Source organism: Ruditapes philippinarum, unplaced genomic scaffold (genome assembly GCF_026571515.1).
Source record: "Ruditapes philippinarum isolate M1 unplaced genomic scaffold, ASM2657151v2 ctg556_1_1_1_1, whole genome shotgun sequence".
NCBI classification, from domain to species: domain Eukaryota; kingdom Metazoa; phylum Mollusca; class Bivalvia; order Venerida; family Veneridae; genus Ruditapes; species Ruditapes philippinarum.
The window spans coordinates 182,940-210,254 of NW_026853934.1; the positions used below are offsets into that span (position 1 = coordinate 182,940).

Genomic DNA, 27,315 nt, shown 5'->3' on the forward strand with positions numbered 1-27,315 from the left:
GCAAAATTCATAAGTTTATTATGTCTGAAACGTTTTTTTTGACGATTCAGTTCTTTGAGGTCTATTTAGTTTATAAAGTTCTTTGACTATTTTGTTTTTTTGAGTTCATTATTCTAACCATTTAGTTGTTTGAGCTCATTATGTAACAGTTCTATAACCATTTAGTTGTTTGAGCTTATACAGAACTTTGACCATGAAGTTTTTGGCTTTATACAGGTCATTGTCAGTTTAATTCTTTGATATCATACAGGTCTTTGATCTTTATGATTAGGTCTTTCATTTTATACAGTTCATTGACTATTTACTTCTTTGAGTTCCAAAAGTTCTTTGACCATTTATTTCTTCAAGTTCATACAGGTCTTTGACAACTAGTTCTATGAGTTCATGCAATTCTTTGACTATTTAGTTCTTTCAGTTGATAAAATACCTTGACCATTTTATTCTTTGAGTTCATACAGTTCTTTGACCATTTAGTTTTTTGAGTTCAAAAAGTTTGTTGACCATTTAGTTCTTTGAATTCAAGTAGATCTTTGAGAATTTAGTTCTTTGAGTCCATACAGTTCTTTGATCATTAAGTGTGTTGTTGTTTTGCAATTGTTTTTGTGACTTGCAAGTAGCAATCTTGTATTCAGAGTAAAGAATCAGAATTAAAAATTAAAAGAAAAAATGTTACAACACTTGCATGTGAAAATCATTGCAATTAAAGATACGATGTACGTAAATGTCATTGCATAAAAAAATATTATTATAAATGTCTCAAAGCAGGTAGTAAGCATTTTATTGAAGATGACTGCCATGGATTGCAATCAAAGAAGAAGGCAAAGTTTAGCAAGGATCAGGTCAGAAATTCTTTTTTTTGATGGATCCAATGACATATTTTGCTCACAAAATGAAAATTGGTCAGCAATTATGAGTAAGTTTTCAATCAAAATATCTGAACAGAAAAAGCAATGCATATGTGCATGAATTCCAAATTTTAAATTAGCCAGAACATTTGTTGACAAATACCGAAAGAGGAAAAGCATTGTCAGGTTTGTCCATACTAAAAATGTTGCGGGCATTCGTCCTGCATCATTATGATTTCATGTCTGTCTGTCTGGAAAAAAAATAGGTATGAAATAGAAAGTTTTCAAAAATTTAAAGCATGATATCGTAGTGTCGGACAAGACTGAAGTGCATGTATATACTTTATACAAGAATATAAATAGTGAAGATTAATGTCTTATTACATTATTTTTTTTAGGAAAACAGTGTTTCTGAGGGTATTATTTGCATAGATAAATTGTTGGATGATGAAGTTGACATTGTATGTTCCAAGATACTCAAGTCAGAGGAACTGGTACTTTCCCTTGTATACACTAATGGAGCTACACAATTTCGGGACAATTTGTTTAATGTTGACAATAAGGTACTTGTATAATAAATCTTTTAATATAACAAAATTTATGCAATGTGAAATGAAGGAAAAAGTATTTTATGATTGTAAAACACATTGTATGTACCATGAACAAAAAGATCAGGATCTATGATATTAATGAATAGATACTTTTAGAGTAGTTTTTTGCTTGGCTTAGCTCTCGAAAACAACAACCCAAACTTTAGTTTAGCTAATATTTTTCTTAAAGGACCATTATGTCCCAGGATTCTTCTATTTTTATTTTTCAAAAGCTTTTATTTCTGGTGTCTCATTTCAGTTTCCAATATAGTTACTCATTGACCAATTACCTGAATTATCTTTAGTCTCTGATGTTTTTAGCTCACCTGAGCATATGCTCAGGGTGAGCTATTAGGATCACTCTTCGTCCGTCGTCTGTCGTCCGTCGTACGTTGTCCGTTCACACTTTTAAAACGACATCTCCTCTGAAACCATAAGGCAGATCATAATGAAACTTCACAGGCATGTTCCTTGTGTGAAGCCTTAACAAATTTGTTCAAAGAATTCCATTCCATGCAGAACTCTGGTTGCCATGGCAACCAAAAGAAAAAACTTTAAATATCTTCTTCTAAAAAACCCAAAGAGCTAGAGCTTAGATATTTGGCATGAAACATCTTCTAGTAAGTGTCTACCAAATTTGTTCAAATAAAAGCCCTGGGGTCAAAATTAGCCCCACCCCAGGGTGTCATTGATTTTCCCTATATGCATATAGTAAAAACTTTAAAAATTTTCTTTTAAAGAATGCAAAGAGCTAGAGCTATTGCTAAGATATTTAGCATGAAACATGTTCTAATGGATGTCTACCAAGTTCGTTCAAATAAGAGCCCTGGGGTCAAAATTGGCCCCACCCCGGGGGTCATTCATTTTCCTTATATGTTTATAACAAAAACTTAAAAGATCTTTTTTGAAAAAAAAAACAAATAGCTAGAGTTTAGATACTTAGCATGAAACATCTTCTAGTGAGTGTCTACCAAGTTTGTTCAAATAAAAGCCCTGGGGTCAAAATTGGCCCCGCCCCGGGGGTCATTCATTTTCCTTATATGTGTATGACAAAAACTTACAAAATCTTCTTTGAAAAAACTCAAATAGTTAGAGTTTAGATATTAAGCACGAAGCATCTTCTAGTGAATGTCTACAAAGTTTGTTCAAATAAAAGCCCTGGGGTCAAAATTTGCCCGTCCCAGGGGACATTGATTTTCCTTATATGTGTATAGCAAAAACTTAAAAAAATCTTCTTTTAAAGAACTCAAAGAGCTAGACCTTAGATGTTTGGCATGAAACATCTTCTCATGGGTGTCTACCAAGTTTGTTCAAATAAAAGCCCTGGGGTTTAAACTGGCCCCTCTCCTGGGGCCTATATACAGGTGAGCGACTTTAGGGCCATCATGGCCCTCTTGTTTGGCAATTAGTACAATTAAAAGTCATTTAGTATTTTGTATGGATGTCAAAGTACTATTTTGTTTACATTTTTCTTCTTTTAGGACAAATGATTTCTTTATGTAATAAGTGTAATAAGCTTCTAACATGCTCTAAAACCATTAATTTACAATTACAAAACTCGTGTTAAATTTGCCCTTTCTACAGAATTAGAAAATTTACTCATTTATGAGGCATATTGGGCTTTCATTTTATAATGGGCCCTAGAAATGTCATTTAGAAACATTAGTAGCACACAGAGATTTAATAAGCAATTAGTTTTACTACCAGTAGAGACACAAGATGATGAATGCTGTAATTTTTATCATTCAAAGTAGATTTTTGTTTCACACTGTAGAAGAAAAGTGTAGGTAAAGTTAAGAATGAGCTAGAAGTTGAAAGCATCGCTGTAGGAGTAACATCCCCACAAGTAAATCTTGTTTATATGTTCAACATGACAAATCAATCAAACAAAGAAAAACTGAGGTATGTATTCCAAACATATTTAATACTGAAATTACTATTGAGTTTACTTTATATCTCTTACCACACAAAATATCTTTTACAGACTTGTTTATCTTGAAATCTGGACAAAACCATTACATAATTTTCAAGTTTCAATATATATATGTACTGACTGAAAAGTGAACAATGCAGACTATAATCAGATGGCACTGATCACAAAGGTAGATCCCATAGCCACCAGCAGGCTTTAAGTGTTAAATTAAAACAAATACAAGACTGTACTTTTAATTGGAAATAATAAAAGTTTAAGTATTTACTTAATTTGTTACACTATTAAGTATAAGATATGCTTCAAGCCTAAAGTGTTGTACAAGGGCATGGATGGTTTCTTCAGGAGCCACTGGTAAAATGCATGGAGAGGTATTTTGTTCTATGTATAAATAATTCTGTGCTTGTGCAATATGACCTGTACTGTACAATGGTGACTAACTTTATTCCTTACAAAACAATTACATCTATTGTGAAAAATGAAAACAATTGTATAATTGGAGTATAATTTAAATTACTGATGTTCCCATGAATGAATTTAAATCATTGTAGTCCTGAGTAAACTTTAATATCAATTTTGTTTGAAAATTATAGAAGTCTTTAATACAACCTATTTTTTTAAAAAAAATTTTTTTTAAATTCACGGTTGCATTAATTGTACATTTTCAGAGAATTCTGGTTGACATTAATGAGGTGTGACAGTATAAGAAAGATAGGCTTTCAGATTAAAGATGTGTATTTAGCATTGTTTGAAAAATACAATATCAATTCTGATAAAGGTAATTTATATCTAGTACTCTAATATTTGTTTGAATATCTGTTATTTTATATTTCTAAGGATTGTGCATGTAATATTTGTGCTTTTTATTTTTCGTCATTTTTTTTCCCCTAGAAATATTATTATGGGAGTGAATTTAAATGTATTTTTGGCAACATACATTTCTGATACTTGAATGTTGTATACGATATTAAATTTCTGTTGTTGAAATAGTAGTTATATTGCATAAGGTGTAACTTTCTTATTATAATGCTCTTTCATATTTAGAGGTTGTTTCTTTACGTCCCTAATTGGGAGGGAGGGATAGGGGTTATTGTAAATATAGCTTTGCCCTTGTCCGTTCATCCTGCTATCAGGAGCTGTCTGTCTGAAGATTTACAAAATGGTGAAATGTGAGGGCATCTGTATCCAATGTCCACATTTCTAGTCACTCCATTGTTGTCATAATGTTATCATCATAATCAAATCTAGAATGCATTCCATTATTTAAATATTTTAAAAGATATCAACATTAAACTTTGAGGACTTGCTTATCATGACATGGTGCAGTTGTAAGTCAAGGGACATTATTCTGAAATCTTTATTTTTAGAGTTATGCCCCTTTTTCAACTTGTATTTTTTTTGCTTTGTCAAAATTGCTTGTCTTTTAAGTAAAATGATTTCAAAACACATGAAACTAAAATTACTTACCTACTATCACAAGGTACATTCGTTATACAGGGGCATTTTATTGCAATTAGCTATATTTTTTGAGTTATAATGCCGTTTAAGCTCACCTGACCATGCTCAGGGTGAGCTTTTAGGATCGATGATTGTCCGTCGTCCGTCCGTCGTCCGTTCACCTTTAGTTGTTAACACTCTAGCGGTCGCATTTTTGCCTCAATCATCATCAAACTTGGTCAGGATGCTTATCTAGTTGATAGCTTGGATGAGTTCGAACATGGGTCATCTCGGATGAGAAACTAGGTCACAACAGCTAAAAATAGAAAAACCTTGTTAACACTCTAGAGGTCACATTTTTGCCTCAATCATCATCAAACTTGGTCAGGATGTTTGTCTAGGTGATAGCTCGGATGAGTTTGAACATGGGTCATCTCGGATGAAAAAGTAGGTCACCGGAGCTAAAAATAGAAAAACCTTGTTAACACTCTAGCGGTCACATTTTTGCATCAATCATCATCAAACTTGGTCAGGATGCTTATCTAGTTGATAGCTCAGATGAGTTTGAACATGGGTCATCTCGGATGAAAAAAAAGGTCACCGGAGCTAAAAATAGAAAAACCTTGTTAACACTCTAGCGGTCACATTTTTGCATCAATCATCATCAAACTTGTTCAAGATGCTTGTCTAGGTGATACCTCAGATGAGTTCGAACATGGGTCATCTCAGATGAAAAAGTAGGTCACCGGAGCTAAAAATAGAAAAACCTTGTTAACACTCTAGCGGTCACATTTTTGCATCAATCATCATCAAACTTGGTCAGGATGCTTATCTAGTTCATAGCTCATGGGTCATCTCGGATGAAAAACTAGGTCACAACAGCTAAAAATAGAAAAACCATGTTAACACTCTAGAGGTCACAATTTTGCCTCAATCATCATCAAACTTGGTCAGGATGTTTGTCTGGGTGATAGCTAGGCTGAGTTTGAACATGGGTCATCTCGGATGAAAAAGTAGGTCACCGGAGCTAAAAATAGAAAAACCTTGTTAACACTCTAGCGGTCATATTTTTGCATCAATCATCATCAAACTTGATCAAGATGCTTGTCTAGGTGATAGCTCGGATGAGTTCGAACATGGGTCATCTCGGATGAGAAACTAGGTCACAACAGCTAAAAATAGAAAAACCTTGTTAACACTCTAGAGGTCACATTTTTGCCTCAATCATCATCAAACTTGGTCAGGATGTTTGTCTAGGTGATAGCTCGGATGAGTTTGAACATGGGTCATCTCGGATGAAAAAGTAGGTCACCGGAGCTAAAAATAGAAAAACCTTGTTAACACTCTAGCGGTCACATTTTTGCATCAATCATCATCAAACTTGGTCAGGATGCTTATCTAGTTGATAGCTCAGATGAGTTCGAACATGGGTCATCTCGGATGAAAAAAAAGGTCACCGGAGCTAAAAATAGAAAAACCTTGTTAACACTCTAGCGGTCACATTTTTGCATCAATCATCATCAAACTTGTTCAAGATGCTTGTCTAGGTGATACCTCAGATGAGTTCGAACTTGGGTCATCTCAGATGAAAAAGTAGGTCACCGGAGCTAAAAATAGAAAAACCTTGTTAACACTCTAGCGGTCACATTTTTGCATCAATCATCATCAAACTTGGTCAGGATGCTTATCTTGTTCATAGCTCATGGGTCATCTCGGATGAAAAACTAGGTCACAACAGCTTAGAATAGAAAAACCATGTTAACACTCTAGAGGTCACAATTTTGCCTCAATCATCATCAAACTTGGTCAGGATGTTTGTCTGGGTGATAGCTAGGCTGAGTTTGAACATGGGTCATCTCGCATGAAAAAGTAGGTCACCGGAGCTAAAAATAGAAAAACCTTGTTAACACTCTAGCGGTCATATTTTTGCATCAATCATCATCAAACTTGATCAAGATGCTTGTCTAGGTGATAGCTCGGATGAGTTCGAACATGGGTCATCTCAGATGAAAAACTAGGTCACAGGAGCTAAAAATAGAAAAACCTTGTTAACACTCTACTGGTCACAATTTTGACTCAATTGTCATCAAACTTGGTCAGGAAACTTGTCTAGGTCATTGCTGGGAATAAATCGAACATGGGTCATCTCGGATGAAAAACTAGGTCACAGGAGCTAAAAATAGAAAAATCTTGTTAACACTCTAGTGGCTACTGTTGTGATCCAAATATTCTGTTAATTGGTCTGAAAGTTTGTTTTGATGATTTCTAAGTCAAGATCGAACATGGGTCATCTTGGATGAAAAACTAGGTCACACCGCCCAAATATGGAAAAACCTTGTTTACATTCTAGTGGTCACATTTTCGACTCAATTATCATCAAACTTTGTCAGGATGCTTGTCTAGGTAATTGCTTTGATGAGTTTGAAATCACATGTGAAACTAGGTCACCGGAGCTAAAAATAGAAAAATCTACTGTTTTGATCCAAGTATCCTGGAAATTGGTCTGAAAGTTTGTTTTGATGATTTCTAGGTCAAGTTTGAATATGTGTCACCTGGGTAAAAAACTAGGTCGCACTGCTCAAATATGGATAATCCTTGTTAACACTGTAGTGGTCACATTTTTGACTCACCTGTCATGAGATTTGGTCAGAATGCTTGTCTAGGTAATTGTTTGGATGAGTTTGATAAGTCAGGTGAGCAATCTAGGGCCATCATGGCCCTCTTGTTTAACATAGATTTTAGTCAAAATTGCCTATTCAGAGTAGAATGAAAGGTATCAACATTAAACCAGTGGAACACTTTAGGAGTTATGCCCTTTTGTAACTAAGAATGTTCATAAAAGTTGGTTATTGATTGTTGTGAACAGATGAATGTTGATATCCCAGATGCAATTACCTTATTTTTTAATACATTTATATTCTGTTCAACCTAGAATTACATTTATAATAAAATGCTGTAGACTCACTGAAGGGAAGCAAATCAGAATTTAGATACATGTACTCCTAAAATTAAGACTGAGATCTAGGATGATATACATGTATGGTGTTTTATATTTCAAATTCTCAAATAAACATAATTTTCTCTTATCTGCAGAGATTTTTAGTACCGACATAAAGATTACAAATCATATCTGTATTTAAAAATGATATATGTCAATGTGTGTCTTTTTTTTTTTTTAATTCACAGTTGTCACAGTACGGGATATTCTATAAGCTTTATAATTATACCCCTTTTTCAACTTGTATTTTTTTTGCTTTGTCAAAATTGCTTGTCTTTTAAGTAAAATGATTTCAAAACACATGAAACTAAAATTACTTGCCTACTATCACAAGGTACATTCGTTATACAGGGGCATTTTATTGCAATTAGCTATATTTTTTGAGTTATAATGCCTTTTTTAACATAGATTTTAGTCAAAATTGCCTATTCAGAGTAGAATGAAAGGTATCAACATTAAACCAGTGGAACACTGGAGGAGTTATGCCCTTTTGTAACTAAGAATGTTCATAAAAGTTGGTTATTGATTGTTGTGAACAGATGAATGTTGATATCCCAGATGCAATTACCTTATTTTTTAATACATTTATATTCTGTTCAACCTAGAATTACATTTATAATAAAATGCTGTAGACTGAAGGGAAGCAAATCAGAATTTAGATACATGTACTCCTAAAATAAGACTGAGATCTAGGATGATATACATGTATGGTGTTTTATATTTTAAATTCTCAAATAAACATAATTTTCTCTTATCTGCAGAGATTTTTAGTACCGACATAAAGATTACAAACATATCTGTATTTAAAAATGATATATGTCAATGTGTGTCTTTTTTTTTTTTAATTCACAGTTGTCACAGTACGGGATATTCTATAAGCTTTATAATTATACCCCCGAAACGAAGTTTTTTTGGGGGGAGGGGTGGGGGGTGTATATAGGAGTCATTCGGTGGTCGGTCGGTTGGTCTGTCGGTCCAGCATTTCGTTGCATTTTCCTTGTCCATCTTCACTAATTACAGAGTTATTGCCCTTTGTTACTTTTCCTTGTCTGGAGCATAACTTGAAAACTACTAGTTGGAATTCAAAACAACTTCATACAATGGTCAAGCACAATAAGAGGAAGTGCAGTGCACAAGAACCATAACTCTATCTAAAGTAATTACAGAGTTATTCCCTTTGTTACTTTTCCATTGCTTTCTTTTGTCCGAAACATAACTTGAAGACTAATGGTTGACATTCAATATAACTTCATGCAATGGTCAAGCACATTGAGAGAAAGTGAAGTGCACAAGAACCATAACTCCATCTTGACTTATTACAGAGATATTGCCCTTTGTTACTTTTCCTTGTCCGGAGCATTACTTGAAACTACTGGTTGGAATTCAATACAACTTCATACAATGGTAAAGCACAATAAGAGGAAGTGCAGTACACAAGAACCATAACACCATTTTGACAAATTACAGAGTTATTGCCCTTTGATACTTTTCCTTGTCTGGAGCATCACTTGAAAAGTACTGGTTGGAATTCAAAACAACTTCATACAATGGTCAAACACAATAAGAGGAATTGCAGTGCACAAGAACCATAACTCTGTCCAGAGTTATTATAGAGTTATTGACCTTTGTTACTTTTCCATCTTGACTAATTACAGAGTTATTGCCCTTTGTTAATTTTCCTTGTCCAGTGCATAACTTGAAAACTAGTAGATGGAATTCAATACAACTTCATACAATGGTCAAGTGCAATGAGAGGAAGTGCAGTGTATAATAACCATAACTCTATCTTCAGTATTTGTAGAGTTATTGCCCTTTGTTCCTTTTCCTTGTCGGATGCATAACTTAAAAGCTGATGTTTAGAATTCAATGCAACTTCATACTATGGTCAAGCGCAATTAGAGGAAGTGCAGTGCTCAAGAAGCATAACTCTTTCTGGACTTATTACAAAGTAATTCAATAAAATTTCATCAATGGTCAACCACATTGAAAGGAAATGCAACATACAAGAACCACAACTATCTTTATTCGTCCACAACCATAACTCTGTTTCAATTCTTTTGCAAGGTATCCCATTTATAGTAACTTCCTCATTTCTGAAGCAGTCTTGCGGGGGTATTAATCACATTTAGTGATAGTTCTAGTTCATATTAAACTAATTATTATCTCAGAGTTAAGCAAATTGATATATAAAAATTTTACATTTATATTGTAGTTGATCTGACCATATTATCTCAGAGTTAATTAAGTTGATATATCGAAATTTTACATTTATATTATAGTTGATCTGACCTGGACAGTATTAGATGTAGGTATTGGAGTTTGGCTGCTAGATCCAGATCAACCTGTCTCTGACTTTGAACATCTTCTATCCAGTCTTCAATTACCACAACAAGTATCTTTATATATTTGTTTGTTATTAACATATGTTACATTTGAAAAAGTGATTATTAACTTGTGAGCATAGACAAACATACTTGAATGTGCCTCTTTTCCTTATGTTTTCGTCATTCAGTATGTTTTGCCATTAATTATACGTAATGATTGTTTATATGATCCGACCTTACATCTCAGCAAGGTTCCTGAGCCTTGCAGTGCCACCTGAGACTCAGTACTGTTGGCTGCATTATCAATACATCTTGACCTGCACAATAATAATTCCAGATTCAAAGCATTTTAAAAATGAATTATTACTACCGTATACAGTGCAAAGTCTTCAGAGTAAGGTTTAAAGATCTATATTACAAACACAATGCTAGTGTTGCTTCATACAACCATGTTATATTCTTTAGTGATAATATTTTCAGCTATGATATATATAATTGTACCACTAACTTGTATAGATCTGCAGTTCGAGACAGATTATAGGAATTACATCACATACATGAAGTTACATCCTGCTAAAAAACTCCACTAAATATTAATAGTTTGACAATTTGTAAATCTGAATTAATTTATTTTCAGACACCAAATAAGTCATGTGTAGATGCACTGGAAGCTGACATGATCTTGCTAAGTGAAGGAATGAAAAAACTGTTCCAGGTTTGCATGATTGAGAATTATGATACCATCATTATTTTTGTTTAAAATAATATTGTCAAATGAAAGTATCATTTAAAGGAAAGAAATTATTTTACAATGAAAGCTTCATAAATAACAATTGATATGAAACTATAGTCAGTTCACCTTTACATTGCATGCCTTGTAATATGATGTGAGTTTCATACTGACCAGCTTTGTATTAACTTTACTGGAGTTTGTTCATGCCAGGTGGAACTAATGGGTTTTCTCTTTTCTAGTCAGACCTAAAAATTCCCCATTATTATTCAAATTAATCATGTACATCATGTTAAAAATGAGTTTCTCTTGTTGCAGGTTTTACCCTTTCCTTGCTTTCATTGTCTGACAGATCTCAACTGCTTTGAGTTGGGAAGTCTGCAATTTTAATCTAGGCCATTTTAATATAATAAAGCTATAATTAATCAACTGTGTGAAGTTTGGTAATACTGTAAAGATGTACAGACTGATCATAGTCTGTACAGGAAGTATAGGCCTATTATTATTGCTGCTAGTGATGAAAACTTTATTTCTATCTGTAGATGTTACAGTGTAAGGATATGTGGAATCTGTTTGTATGTCTAGAGACAAAGCTTGTAAATGTACTAGCTGGTATGGAGAGAAGAGAAATGTCTATCAGTATACACACTCTACTTCATTTCTCATCAGTGCTAAAAGTTAGTATTATTTTTATCTGGTATATCAAATAATTTCTATAAGCTTAGTGGTTAATGATTGGACCCAGAATCTTTTCTTCACAAATAAAACTGCAATTAAGTGACCATGTGACAGACAGTTAACCAAACAAAAAAAGGTAAATCAAATGTTAATTGTTCTACTCAAGTACTTACTGATTTTTGTTTGATTTAACATGAGCAAGGGTGCAATAAAATAATAAAAAGTAACAGAATTATTGGCGTGAATTAAATACTGTTGAATTTAAGTGAATGTTTTACTTACAGAGAAATTTGACAAGTCTGGAAGAGAAAGCACACAAGGCTGCAGGTCATGCTTTCTTGCTAAACAGTCATCATCAACTTAGACAGGTAAATATTCTCTTAAACATGAACATGTTAATAAATCAAAAAACTACAAAACTAAGATAACTCCAACTATTGAATTATTTGAAACACACCCTTTTCCTGAATGCTGCACATTAATATTGAAATTTACCGAATTCTACTTAAACTTATTTTGACTTTTTAAGAATTTTCATATTATTTATACTAAGCTTGCATGTGTAATTAAGGAAAGTTGAGTTTTCCAGCTTGCTTAGGGAAGCTAGGTCAGTAGTTCTGCTGAGGTACTCACTTGTGCCTGAAATACTTTACTAAGCTAAGGGCACTTTAAGCCTCCCCACCCCCACCTGTGAAATTACCATATGACCTTTAAAATGTTGCCACAACAGGTGTCAAATGCTGTGTGGCAGCTGAAAAATGTTGCAGCATTCTTCATTACATATCCAGTAACACAAGAATGTGTAAATAACGTAAAAATAATGCCGAATCTGTGCAACGCTATTGCCAAAATGAATAACACTATAAGTAAACGAACCAAAATATTTTATTCTAAATCAAATTTAAAGAAATGAATAAGCAATTATACGGCTGCTAGGACATTATACTTTAACCAGCATAAATAAATTTTTCAGGAATATGTTTACTTCTTTAGATCATTTGTGAGAAAGACAAACTGATTACAGTTTTGAAGGTGACTTTCGTGTTTCGTCAAATAAATATATTCATTTAACACATTTAAAACATTATTTTTCCATAGTCTGTATACCTTAGACATTTGTCAAAGTACAAGTGTTGTGTTAAACAATAGACAGAAGCTGGTAAAATAAGATTTAACTACTTTTAATGAGATACTCGTTACTGCCATTGCTTCAGTGCTTTATCAAGAATTCTGGTGTTATCTCATAAAAATGGTCTCAATTACATTTTATCTGCTAAATTAAGTGACACTGACACAAGTAAATTGGAAAATGTCTCAGGTACACTGAATATAGAAAATCATAAAGTTAATGTGTATGTTATTGTATTCAAAGATATCAATGAAACAAAAAATCGCCATCAATACACTAGTCAGATCATTATTTTCACGAATGATCTTAAAAAATTAACATTTTCATGGAAATATTTTTGATGAGGTTTTAAGTATAATGTCTCAGCAACTGTATGCAGCAATTGATTTCTTCTAATTTGGTTTACAATAAAAAAATTGGTCCATTTACTTATAGCGGTGCTCGTTTTGGCCACTATATTGCACCGTTCCTGTGTTATTTGCACATTCCTGCGTTACTGGATATACACAGTGAACAATATTGAACACAAATACACCTGGGTAATCATATGAAAATTCATATAAATTATGTCAACATGTTCAATTGGCACTTGCACATAGGAGCATTGCACAATGTAATCAAACATTTATTAAAGGTACATGTATAAAGTTTGAAATATCTTAATAAGTATATTTCGTATTGTTGTCCCTGTGTATCCAAGAATATGTTTTTGATGAAAATAAGCCTGAAATTCACTTGCATATGGTCATTATGGCCAATCCAATACAGGATATACATGTATTAAAAAACACAGACTTTTCAGTTTCATGAATTATGTGACTTCTGTAGTATTAAGGGTTTAGCCCAGCTAACTTAAATTGTGTTGAATATTGTTTGTAGTGCAAATTATACTGAAATGTTGTTATGATAAGCAGATAACAAACTTTATATGGGAAAATTGCTGGCGGTTTAAATATTGTTCAAAATTGATGAAAAGTTGCATGGGACTATTTGGTCTAATATCAATGGCTCTCATGCAATTATTTGTTAATTTGGTTGAAAAAATGCAACCACAATACTGTGTGAAGATGTGTGAAGTTTTATATGAATTATCAAGAAGAAAATTGATATTTTATTGATAACAATTTCAATTTTAGCTGACTATGTGATTATTAAGATAAGACAGTGAATAGCATACAAGCTGTCATTATAAACTCCAGAGGGTCTTTATTCATTTATCTCTTGTTTTTAGGCTAATTAGTTAAGACTGACTGCATTGATCAATTTAAATTAATTTTCAGGTTCTATTTGAAGAGTTAAAACTAGATTCCTATTTACCAGGAAAAACAAAACTTGCCAAAACAAATGTAACCAGGGAGATATCTACATCAGAGACAGTTCTAACACAGTTACTGCCCTTTCATCCATTACCTGGGATATTACTGGAATATAGACAAGTTAGACTTTTACATACTATTTACATACTATTAACATGCTCTTTCCAGGACTTAAATCAGGATAAATTTTGAAATCATTGTCATTTTTTCACAGTACAATTTGGACACATTACATGATGATCGTCTTTTTAGTGACAGAAAGGACTTTTTACAGTATGGTCATAAGGAAAATTTTCAGTCTACAAAACCTTCAACTTTTGACATGCATGTGTGAAACAAGACAAATTGCAGTTGCACTTAAATTTACAGAACCTAATCTAAAATCAAAGCACAGAAGGCGCTGAATTTGTTTGGGTCTCAGAATGTAAGAAAGGTGCAGGTTGTGAGATTATTTGTATAGTGCCACCAATGCTTTCCAGCGTTTTAATTGTAGTGTGACGATTGTTCTATTCTGCCTAGATTCTGTAATGATATTTAGTGGTTTTATACCTAATTGCCGAAAAGTTAAATTGTTAACAAATATGTAATCTTGTGTTTAAATGTATTGTTTAATCTTTGATAAATAAGTAAAAAATACATAAAAACTAAATGAATAAATTTAACAACTTATTCGTAGCAATAATTTGATATAACGGGCATATTTTTATTATTTCTAAAATATCAGAACAATTCGTCCTTAAAATCATTCGAACTCAATGCCATTCGTACAAATATTCGACCCATTATTAATATCTCTTGGATGCTTGATTTCTTCAACTTCAGTAAACGATCATTAAATATAACTACATTATTGGGTATAAATAGAGCTCAAAGCTGCAGATGATCAGTCTCTGTCCAGCTGCCGAAGTGTCAACACCACAGAAATAATTAATTAATATTTTTGTTTAATTACTTGGGTTCTTGCGCTATTTACGAAGTATTTCAATTGCATCAATTCAACATTGCGTTAGGTGTAATTGTTATTACTAAAGTATTGAAAACTCGATATCCAAGTGGTTTTTCTATATATATTAAATAGCCTAAAAAGTGTCACCCCAATTTTATATCAAGTTCAAGGACCACTTATTACCTTTCAAGCACATTACTGTTATAACATTAGTTAATTAAACTTGATTCCAAAGTTTGAATAAATCATTTTATAATCATTTGTAACCAATCAACTGGCAAAGTAGCCATAAGAAAAATTATATATAACAGCTAGCTCGTGCACGTTACAGTAGTAAATTGGCTATAAGACTAATTGCAACACTGATATTTGATCCAATGTTTATTTGACTTAAACAATTTGAAAAAAATGAGTTATCTTTACTGGGATTTGAACTCCAGACCTCTCGCTTCCTAAGCAAGCCCGAAAACCCTTCAGCCATGGTGAATTCATATGTGAATGGCCTGAAGAAAACCATATTATTCTAAATTAGGGCTTGTAACGACTTTAACTGTTGTTTAACACAGATGTAAATAATCCTGGAGCTTACTAAAAGCATGTATATTTATAAAGAATCAAAGGGCTCCAAGTTATATGGTATTTTCTGATCTTTGTAATCTAAATCGTACTGTATATGTGTATGCATTTCCCGTATAAGTTTATTTTTATGTATTATAATTCGTTTTGCAAGGCACCAGAGTTTGATACATACGGAATTCTGCATAACTAGAGTTGCATCAAAAAATCATTTATGTTCATTTTTATACGACAGCCACACTTTATCCTTGCATATCATGGCTACTTCCTTAACAAAGACACTTAAAAAAAGAATTTAACAAAAAAAAAAGTTTCCTCAACTGGGATTTGAACTCCAGACCTCTCACTCACTAAGCGAGCGCGTTACCCCTGAACCACGAAGAAGGTATACAAACAATGTCTGAATAACATCAGGTCATTCTAAATTTAGAACTTCCATTGCATTTCGGGTTTGTAATCCTTATTAATTTCGAGCTATTTTGTTCAGGATAAACCTGTTGTTTAAAATTGAAGTAAATATTTTAGCGAAAATCTTCTCGCCCAAACAGTCCGACATGTAGAATCTATATATTTCACTACTCGGTTTGTGTAGTATTCGGTAATCGACATCGCTAAAAATAGTATTTTCATTGATAAAATCATATTCATCCGCGTAATTTGTGATTGTGCATTTATTGACAATTCTATAAGCCAACGCTATTTTTAAACTTTGAATGCGTTGTAATTTGTTGGATACTTGTAACAAAATAAAAATATTTCTTTCTTTTAAATCACTAGTTTTAAGCTGTTTTGAGAACTACTTGTTGTTAGGTTTGTCGTAAACTTCTGTATGCTTGCTTGGTATTTACTTATTTTCGATCAGAAAATACAATAAAAGAATATTAGAAATCTTCGACCATTCGGGAATTACTTTGCTTGAAAATTAATGCGCCTGTCTTTGACCATCTTTACACAGTGATCTCCCCTGAATTTTTCGGCATTAGTGTACATACAAAAGGGAAGTAACCTACTTTCGGCATTTGCAATTAACAACATTAGACTCTGAAATTTCGCTACCATTATTTGTTTGGTCTGACGACCCAAACAAATAAAAACTGATTTTATATTATAATTGTTCATTGCTTATTAAGTACATAATTTGATAGAGGACTCATTTTTTTTCAATGTTTTGACAAACATAATATATGTATAACACTAAATTCAAACAAACTTTATCACAACTTATCAAAAATCACATATCAACCTCTTGACCATTTTATTTTTTGTTTGCTGCTATAGCTTCAGAAACTGAAGTCCACCTATATAGATGGTATATTGAGTTGTGTAAATGACAGTTATCTAACAACACACTGGGACCAGACATCAGCTGCCACAGGGAGACTGTCCTCGCACCACCCTAACATCCAGGCTATACCCAAGCTTCCAGTCACTATCAAGGACCATCAAACTAACTTTATTGTAGGGAAGGTAAATTCAGGTGTGTCTAAATAAAATTTTTTCTGAAGGTTATGTTTATTGGATATCCTTCAACTTTTGACATACATGTATAAATCTTATATGACTTTTCTTTATGAAATGTCCATTGTTTATTTTAAGTAATTTCAGTATCAAAATACTTATGACAAACAGAGCATAATCTGGTTAAACTAGAGATTGACAAAATAGCAGGGCTATAGACTGATCATTTTCAGCCATATTTAGTATTTAGGGTGTAACAGTTTACCGGTATACCGATATATTGCAATATGAAAAAACAAATTTCGTACCGTGGTACGATTTTTGGAAAACCGGTATTTTATTAAAATCATATTTTTCAATTAATTACCTTCTAATTTTGTACAAATTTCACATAAAATCTTTAATTGGCGAATTTGTTGGCGCCAACGTAAGATAAAAGTATACGACAACTATACACTTAAAAGTCAATAAGCGGCCGCATAATTTACATTAGCGGCCCAGATGTGAAAGGTCACACGCGACTAGTTTTGTTTATCAAATTGTGTGACACTTTACTTCCTATTTATTCCTTGCATTTTTATTAAGTTTCTACTAAAAATATATACATATAATAAAAATATATAAATGTTACTCCATCTTTACATGACAATACGTATTGCAATATATTGCAATACGCTTCAGCAAAATGGCAATATATTGCAATACGGTTTTTGCTGTATTGTTACACCCCTAATATTTAGTATTCTGAGAGTTCAAATACATTCATCTGTAGTAATTTCTTACAGTATTCTTTATTTAACATAATTAAAAAATACTTCATCCTTTGCTGGAATTTAATACCTGTTACACCTAAAAGCATTAGTCACCAAGCTCAAGCAACATTTTACTCCAATTAGCAAGAAAGTAAAACTGCACGTTCCAAACTACATGTATTAAATTTTCGTCTCATCTTTTACTAAGTGCTTGCAAATTTTTGAGCTAGAGTCTCATTGTTTTTTGTTTTTTTTAGTTTTTTTATTTTGATTACTACCTGTCACGGTACAGAACTGTTCACTTTTTTAGGGGAGAAGATGTGTAAGCGGCTGGATAGCTCTGAGTCGGTAGAGCCATGGTACGGTATTCCGAGGGTCCCGGGTTGCTGTCCAGGTCAGGCTGCACCTTTTTATCACCCTGTGACATTTGACACCCAACGTGGGACCGTGACTGTATAAAGCTCAGAGTTTAATTCACATTGCTCTGTAACCCTGTGAAATTTGAGGATGAATTTCAATATAGCAGGGGAGTATGTCATGGCACAGAACTGTTCACTATTTTAGGGGAGAAGATGTGTAAGCGGCCGGATCATCTTAGTCGGTACAGCCGCGGTACGGTATTCTAAGGGTCCCGGGTTCCAGTCCTGGTCAGGCTGCACATTTTTCTCAAACTGTGACACTACATTAATAATTATGTAAGATGACGTAAAAACATTTTTATTTACATTAACAGTTTCATGTAAATGTTTGAGTAACTTTAATTTTTGTCATTTTGGTAGCTGTTGAGGGTGACAATGTGGTACAGTTCAATGCACGTGATGTCTTTATTAGCAGACCAGACTGGTCTTTGTTGTCAGCAGGTTAGTATACTATATGATGGGGAAAAATTATAAGAATTATTGAATGAGAGATTAACAAACTTTCAGTTCTCAACTGTGTTTTAATGTATGAGAGATGTTCGAAAAGTTATGTTATCTGTGCTTTATTTTATGAAAATCATGGCCAATGAACACAAATTATCCTACTGCAGCATCTGCAGCATAACATTTGAAAATATTTCACTCACAATTTCAATCGCCTTTGCAATGTGCACATTGTTTTACAATGTAATCTTAATTATCTATGCAAAATGACTGGCAAAAGAGTCTCAGATTCAATAAAATAAGGGCCTATGGATAAGGTAAGTAGTGTGAATATCAGTATGTAATGTCAGTGTCCTTATTTCAAAGTATAAAATTTTCTTTAAAAAGTGGATTGATTCACTGGAAAAGGTGTATTGTCAGGCAGATGGCTAGTACATTGGAAGGACAAAGCAAGTTAAAATGATAAGAACTTAGGTTGCTTTTAATAAAAACAGCAAGTGGCATTATTTTTGTAACATCCCTTGTGTTCTAGCATAGAATTGCCATACGTTTGTTAACTATGTATGTATCTATATAAAGTTATGACTTTGTCTTTATTTGAGGTGGTATGTAGCAAAGATATGGCTGATAACATTACAAATACCCACAAATATAAGATTTTATGAACACATAAAATAATTTATGTCATTGGCCCCCTTTTTCTCTTGATTACAAATTTTCCCTATTACTGAATTGTTACGGTCAACATCAGTTTTTAGCTTTCTACATAAATTAACTTTTTAGCCAATGAGGTCATGACTTAAGATCACGTGATGCTTTCGAACCAATCAGGGCTCGTAAGCTTTCATAGCGAATATTTTATGGTGAAGGAGAAGTTCTCGCCAATTTTTTCAACGAAATTCCTCCACCTCCCCTAAGTCCGCCACCTTTTTAACAGTTACCCAGCTCTGGTTAACTTACTTTCATAATAGATAACAGGCGGTTTTGTAACCTCCCAGTTTTACCATTTGGAAAATTATTATAACATGTTTTATATGTAATAGTTTTAATTAATGTCAGTTATGGCATTTTCAATAAATGCCCTTTTTCATTCAACACATGTGTTTGTTTATATTTTCCCTATGGCAAACGAGTTCGATCTAGACTGCTCTTTCCCTGTTCTGGACAATACATAAATTTAATAGATACTTTATTATTTGGAATTCTTTTTTGTACATCCATATATATATTTGCACTATAACTAATTTTGTTTTTGTTGATGGTCTCATATTCTTTTTTACTTCTACTCAGACTTTCAGCAGATTGAGTTGAGGATATTAGGCCACCTTACCAATGATCCAATCCTACTGAAGATCTTCAGTGATAAAACTGTTCCTGATATATTCAATGCCTTAGCTGCTCAATGGTAACTTTTACTAATAATGTTACTGATATATTACTGCCTTGGCTGCTCAATGGTAACTTTTACTTAAATAATGTTCCTGATATATTCAATGCCTTGGCTGCTCAATGATAACTTTTTCTTAAATAATGTTCCTGATATATACAAAGCTTTAGCTGCTCAATGATAACTTTTACTTAAATAATGTTCCTGATATATTCAATGCCTTAGCTGCTCAATGATAACTTTTACTTAAATACAATGTCCCTGATATATACAATGCCTTGGCTACTCAATGGTAACTTTTACTTAAATAATGTTCCTGATAAATACAATGCCTTGGTTGTTCAATGGTAACTTTAACTTAAATAATGTTCCTGATATATACAATGCCTTGGCTGCTCAATGGTAACTTTAACTAAAATAATGTTCCTGATATATACAATTCCTTGGCTGCTCAATGGTAACTTTAACTTAAATAATGTTCCTGATATATACAATGCCTTGGCTGCTCAATGGTAACTTTAACTTAAATAATGTTCCTGATATATACAATGCCTTGGCTGCTCAATGGTAACTTTAACTTAAATAATGTTCCTGATATATACAATGCCTTGGCTACTCAATGGTAACTTTTACTAATAAAGTTACTGATATATTCAATGCGGTACCTATTATCAATACTGTTCCTGATTTGTTCAATTCCTTGGCTGATCAGTGGTCAACATTTTTGCACCACATAATATGCATGTAACTATGTGTATGTCAATTAAAGCTGAACAGATATTTCTTTGCTCTAATGGAAAGGACAACTATTTAAAATCTGAAGTCAATCCCTTCAGAAACATAATGATAAGAGCAAAAGTTGTATACAGCTTTTAAAGTAAAATTATAAGAGGAAATAACTCTTGAAATAAAGATGCTAGAGTTATGAAACTTGTCATACATGATGTGAGTTATAACAATGAACAATTATCCTAAGTTTAAAGATATCATTTATAGTAACAAAGATCATAGTTAAATAAAATATAACAATTTTCAGATTAATTTCAAATGGAGACAATTCTGGAAATATAGGAGCTAGACTTAAAAATCTAATGGCATATGATGTAGGTGTTGATAACTTTTATTTTGAATTAAACCCCTAAAAAAAATAAAAACTTACAGAAATAATAAGGAAAAATGTAAGTTAAAGGGGTGATAATTCTGGAAATACTGCTTTTATATTTATGAACCTTGTCACACACCTTAAGATAAAACATGCTTTAGCAAAAAAAGTTCTGCACAAAAACTTTAATCAGAAATCTGGATGCATACACAGACATCATTGTGAGTAGGACAGCTCTCCATATATTTTGTAAAGTCATTAGCTAAAAATGACAGATATAAATTTGTATTTTGTAATTCTAGCAATAAAATATTTTTGATGTGTGATGATTTGTTTATATTTCTTACATTTAAAGGAATATTTCAAACTGAAATCATTGAGGTGATAAGTTTTCTATTTAAAAAAATCCTCTGATTTATTCTTATGATATAAACAGGATGGGTAAATGTGTGGAAGATGTGAGTGAGGCTGACAGGGAGCAAACAAAACGAGTTGTGTACTCTGTCATGTATGGTATAGGTAACTATTTTAAATCCATCTAGCTAGCAAAATATACCAATAGTTCATAGGCCTTACAAACCCTGAAAAATTTCTTGAAGGAGCACCTGTATAATCTGAAGATGAAGTAAAATAAGTCATTCTACCCCTCATACCCATCAAAAAATGTATGAAAACAATATAGAATATAGACATTCTGTTTCAAAGTATAAACATTATCAGGGGAGCGATGACCTGAGTGGTTAGGGTGTTTGCCTCTCAACCTAAACCTAGAGATTGTGGGTTCAGACCCTACTGTGGTCACGACCATGATTCTCCAGTAAACTAGATGTTTAAACTAAGTATTAAAATTGTTCTATTTCTATAATAAGAATAAAGCATTTTGTTAAATTTCATGATTATTTATTCAAAAATGTCTTCCTTTTATTCAGGCAAAGAGAAATTAGCTAGTTATTTGAAGTGCACAACAGATACAGCTAAAGCCATTATGGCAAGTTTTCTATGTAAGTATTACAAATAAATATGCTATGACAATCAAATTGAAATTTATAGGTTATGTACAGATGATTACCTATTTTATGTCTGTAGTTCAATTAAAATATTTATTTCTGAAGATTATCTACAATAAATTATGGTGTGTAAAATTTTCCATTCTAGCTTTAAGAAATGTTTTTGCAAAGAAAATTTTAGTGTAATATTACATTACATACAATATATCATTGTTTTATTCTACATGTATTACAAATCTGATGATCTTTTTGAATTTAAGAAATTTATTTTCTTTACAGTGAAGTTTCCAGCCGTGAATCAATTCACAAAATCTTGTGTAGAGTTTTGTGAAAAATATGGTAAAAAATATATCTATAGTTGAAATTTAGAAATATTTTGTAACTTTTATGACAAAAACAAATTTGACAAGGTCATAATCACATAATCAACTTTCAAGCCATAATGGTAAAAGAGGACCTTTGAAACCATTACCTTTAAATTAAGTGACACATTAAAGTGATTTTACAAGGAAAATTAATGTTTTTATGGGATTCAAACCTGGTTTATATGTTACACATGTATCAAAGGCTGTGACTTTAACAGAACATCGTGAAAGAAACCATTTGAAAAAATACATGATTAGATATTATGTTGATAAAATGTCAAGGTTAAATGAGCCGTGTCACGACAAAACCAACATAGTGCGTTTGCAGCTAGTATGGATCCAGACCAGTCTGCGCATCAGCGCAGTCTGATCAGGATCCATGCTGTTTGCTTACCAACTCTATTACAATTAGAACAAGAAGCGCCGCAATGCGACGAAAACCAGGTTTTCAACGACCAAATTTTGATGTGATAGCAATCAATAGGTCAAAGTACACTGAAGTTAATGAGTAGAAGCTGAAAATTCTATTGTAAGCAAATGACCTTGAACTTGCTCCCAGATATCTAAGTAGCAATCCAAAGCTGCCACTCAGCAAGTTTATTGTCAAAAGGTCAAAGCAAACTCAAGTTATAACATGAAAACTAAATACATTAACCTTGATCACAGACACCTGGGTAGCAATCCCAAGCTGCCTCTTGATATAAGCTACCCATTCATCAAGTTTGGTGTCAAAAGGCCAAAGCAAACTCAAGTTATTGAGCGGAAACTTAATTTCTATTTTTAATAACAGTGACCTTGACCTTAATCACAGACACCTGGATAGCAATCCCAAGCTGCCTCTTGATATAAGCTATCCATACACCAAGTTTGGTGTCAATAGGCCAAAGCAAACTCAAGTTATTGAGCAGAAACTGAATTTCTATTTTTAGTAACAGTGACCTTGACCTTGATCACAGACACCTGGGTAGCAATCCCAAGCTGCCTCTTGATATAAGCTATCCATACACCAAGTTAGGTGTCAATAGGCCAAAGCAAACTCAAGTTATAGAGCAAAAACTGAATTTCTATTTTTAGTAACAGTGACCTTGACCTTGATCACAGACACCTGGGTAGCAATCCCAAGCTGCCTCTTGATATAAGCTATCCATACACCAAGTTTGGTGTCAATAGGCCAAAGCAAACTCAAGTTATTGAGCGGAAACTGAATTTCTATTTTTAGTAACAGTGACCTTGACCTTGATCACAGACACCTGGATAGCAATCCCAAGCTGCCTCTTGATATAAGCTATCCATACACCAAGTTTGGTGTCAATAGGCCAAAGCAAACTCAAGTTATTGAGCAGAAACTGAATTTCTATTTTTAGTAACAGTGACCTTGACCTTGATCACAGACACCTGGGTAGCAATCCCAAGCTGCCTCTTGATATAAGCTATCCATACACCAAGTTTGGTGTCAATAGGCCAAAGCAAACTCAAGTTATTGAGCGGAAACTGAATTTCTATTTTTAGTAACAGTGACCTTGACCTTGATCACAGACACCTGGGTAGCAATCCCAAGCTGCCTCTTGATATAAGCTATCCATATACCAAGTTTGGTGTCAATAGGTCAAAGCAAACTCAAGTTATTGAGCGGAAACTGAATTTCTATTTTTAGTAACAGTGACCTTGACCTTGATCACAGACACCTGGGTAGCAATCCCAAGCTGCCTCTTGATATAAGCTATCCATACACCAAGTTTGGTGTCAATAGGCCAAAGCAAACTCAAGTTTTTCAGCGGAAACCAAACGTTGACACCCTCCCGCCCGCCAGCCGACTTCGACATTACAACAACCCGGATTTCGTTGAAAACCTGGTTAAAAACTGATAGTGAACAGTATGGATCCTGATCAGACTGCGCGGATGCGCAGGCTGGTCTGGATCCATGCTGGTCGCAAACCCACTATGTTGGTTTTGTTTTGACACGGCTCAAATGTTGTTTTTCGGTAATTGTTGTAGGTTATACCAGGACTATTTTCAAGAGACGAAGGCTGTTTCCAAACATCACACACAGGAATGGTGCATTGAGAGCACAAGCTGAGAGACAATGTGTTAACTTCTGTGTGCAAGGTGATATCTCTAGATATGTTTTGTGCTGAATTAGTATTGGGTTACGAGCTCGTTGAATGTTCACAATATATATGTTTGATAACCTAAAATATAAATCCGAAGCCATTCCCATTAAAATTTATGTCTGACTTTGGATTTATGTTTTAGGTTATCAAACATGTATTTTGAGCTGTACCTGTGATTCTAGTTTTAAATTGGTCAGTAAATGTAATATTATGTAAAATGGATACATTCATCATAATTAAAGTATACACTGATTGATATAATATCTAGCATTGCAACTTAATCTTAAACTTATATTTTGGTAGACATCTTATTCATTTGACCATCAATTTATGTAATTTCTTCTTCAATAATGCAAAATTTTGGCTATTTAAATCTGCACATTTAACAAGAGATAGGATTTAGATCATCATGTCACTTCATTAACACTTCATCAAGTCATTATTGGCAATGTCCACATCCCTAAATGACATCATTAAAGGGCAACAACTTGAAATATAATTAATTTATACCAACAAATTTCCAGTGGTGACAAAAATCTACTTTTTACTTGGGAGGAGTTACTGAAGACATCCAGATTTGATTGTTGTTAAAATTGGTAATCTTAAACTGACTTCTACAACATATAGAATTCCATATCCAGTTTTTATCAAGGAATAAAATAATTACAAAAGCCAGATACTTATTACATACATGTAGTTATTTACATATTTTTCTAAAGTATATTGTTCCTTCTTTATCAGGCTCGGCAGCAGATATTTGCAAGGCTGCCATGCTTCAAGTAGAGAATGCCCTTGCTAGTAACAGAGACATAAAGGCAAGGTAAACAACTATGTTGATAGTTTAGATTTTATATTCCCATTATACATGTATGTTCAATTACAAGATAAGCTGTAGAAGGTGTTTTGAACTGTATCATATATTTCTGTCTATGTGCAAATATGTATATACTAAATGGGAAGTTTACTCTCTCAAATAAAGTTGGATATTATGTAATTAACCTTATATAAAAGTCCCTTGTCTACACTTTTGCCATGTCCTTTTATGTGCAAGGGTGTAATTTTTATATTTGTCTGGTATGACCGGATAAATGAAATCACTGCACTGTGTCTTGCAAGTCATACAATTCATTATGTACCATATCTTGTGATTTCAAGCACCCACTACTTCCAATCACTGTACATTCTAGGTAGCCCATGTATTTTGAAACTGGAAGTAAATTAATTTATCCACTGTGCAGCTGAGGTTGAGCCCAAGATACCAGGATTATGAACAATCAGTGGTAGCAGCAACCTTTTGGTTTCCCTTCCTCTTGGACAACTCCTTATGCTTATATTTATTAAATTTTATTTGTACAAGATCTATTACATCCTGCAACCTAACATTAATCAATACTTCTGTCTACCTTATTCATTTTCAACAGACTTCTTGTCCAAATCCATGATGAGGTCCTTCTAGAAGTTGCGGATTCTGACCTGAATACAGTTTCAGGTAATGTGTTAATGTTATTTTGCTGTGTCATTTTAGCAGCCGATCAAAAGTATTCTAGGCAAATATGACAAGAGTTACCTAACCGGAGTTTAAGGATTCTGTTCATGTGTAAACTATAAAGCCATTCATTTGTGGAAAGTGTTTTTTTTTTTTTTACCAGTGCATGTATTCAACCAGTGCATGTAATACACTTCTTGTATGCATTGTGCGTGTTGCGGTTTTAATTTAAATTACTGTTTTCTAATAACATAAATATGTTATAAATAATAGAAAAACATATTATTAAATGATAAAACCTTTACCGAATGAACTGGGTGAAACGAATACTTGATTTACTCTGCATTACGGACAGTGGATGGAATAAAAAACTTCTCTATATAAATGTAATCAGCCAAGTCATGAAAAAATACTCCTGGATGTAGTAGAGACAATGCTTGTTTGCATCATCTAGTAAAATGTATTGTTACTTTTTAAATTTTCTCAATTTGTTCATTATCGTACTTGTAGATTATTTGGAATATTGAAATATCCCAAGGTACTCATCAGTAAATTTCCCGATTTGATACTTCCAGGAAAAAAAAACAAGAACATTTCTTATCAAGCATGTGTGTGTGTGCTAGGTAATTTAAATTGTGTAGGTCATTAGAGATAAAATCTATTAGCTTAAACAATTTGTCCAATTATACATTAGTGTTATTTCTTTCATTTCTTACTGAACAATTAGTTGGAAATATTTCAGGACTTGTGAAGAGTGTAATGGAGAGTGAGAAATTATGTGGCTCTGTTGTCAGTCTGAGGGTACCTATACCAGTGTCTATAAGTGTTGGTAAAACATGGGGACAAATGCACCCTTTGTCAGCTACATGTAACAACAGTTAGTCCTAGATATTGCAACAGATCAAAATTTATTGAAGTACATGTGAGAGTGAACTAATAGAGTATTAGTGTTCATGAAAAACCAAGTATAAATGAAGAGAACTACATGTATAGAGTAAAAGTATTCATGGAAATGAACCATAGATGACAAGTATTGATGGAAATGAACCATAGATGACAAGTATTGATGGAAATGAACTAGAGTACAAGAATTCACGGAAATGAACCATAGAATACAAGTATTCATGGAAATGAACCATAGAGTATTAGCATATTATTGTAGCAATAATTCTGACAAATTAGTTTACTATTTTTCAACCTGTTGCAGATTTTGTTTTTTCAAATACATTGTACACTACAATGGAATCGTGGAATGTGTGTAATGAAATGATATGTTCAGATTTG

At 33.0% G+C, this 27,315-nt stretch overlaps 1 protein-coding gene across 1 annotated transcript; it reads left to right on the forward strand.

The window, feature by feature from the left end:
* LOC132738444 (DNA polymerase nu-like) lies at positions 1 to 27,287 on the forward strand. Its single transcript, XM_060725946.1, has 19 exons — positions 1 to 839; positions 1,244 to 1,408; positions 3,210 to 3,337; positions 4,034 to 4,143; positions 10,080 to 10,192; positions 10,762 to 10,839; positions 11,397 to 11,531; positions 11,817 to 11,900; positions 13,942 to 14,097; positions 16,778 to 16,976; positions 18,489 to 18,569; positions 19,863 to 19,977; positions 21,498 to 21,580; positions 21,991 to 22,062; positions 22,348 to 22,407; positions 24,430 to 24,540; positions 25,287 to 25,365; positions 25,967 to 26,034; positions 26,774 to 27,287. The coding sequence occupies exons 3-19, from the start codon at positions 3,297 to 3,299 to the stop codon at positions 26,911 to 26,913; spliced, it is 1,725 nt and encodes a 574-aa protein (XP_060581929.1). The 5' UTR covers positions 1 to 839; positions 1,244 to 1,408; positions 3,210 to 3,296; the 3' UTR covers positions 26,914 to 27,287.
* The last annotated feature ends 28 nt before the right edge of the window (positions 27,288 to 27,315 follow it).

Bases quoted from the DNA above. Each gene is read 5' to 3' on its own strand.
- LOC132738444 (XM_060725946.1), top strand. From the start codon at position 3,297: ATGTTCAACATGACAAATCAATCAAACAAAGAAAAACTGAG. The intron at 11,532-11,816 runs GTTAGTATTATT...TTTTACTTACAG, and splicing joins ATTTCTCATCAGTGCTAAAA to AGAAATTTGACAAGTCTGGA. The intron at 24,541-25,286 runs GTGATATCTCTA...CTTCTTTATCAG, and splicing joins TGTTAACTTCTGTGTGCAAG to GCTCGGCAGCAGATATTTGC.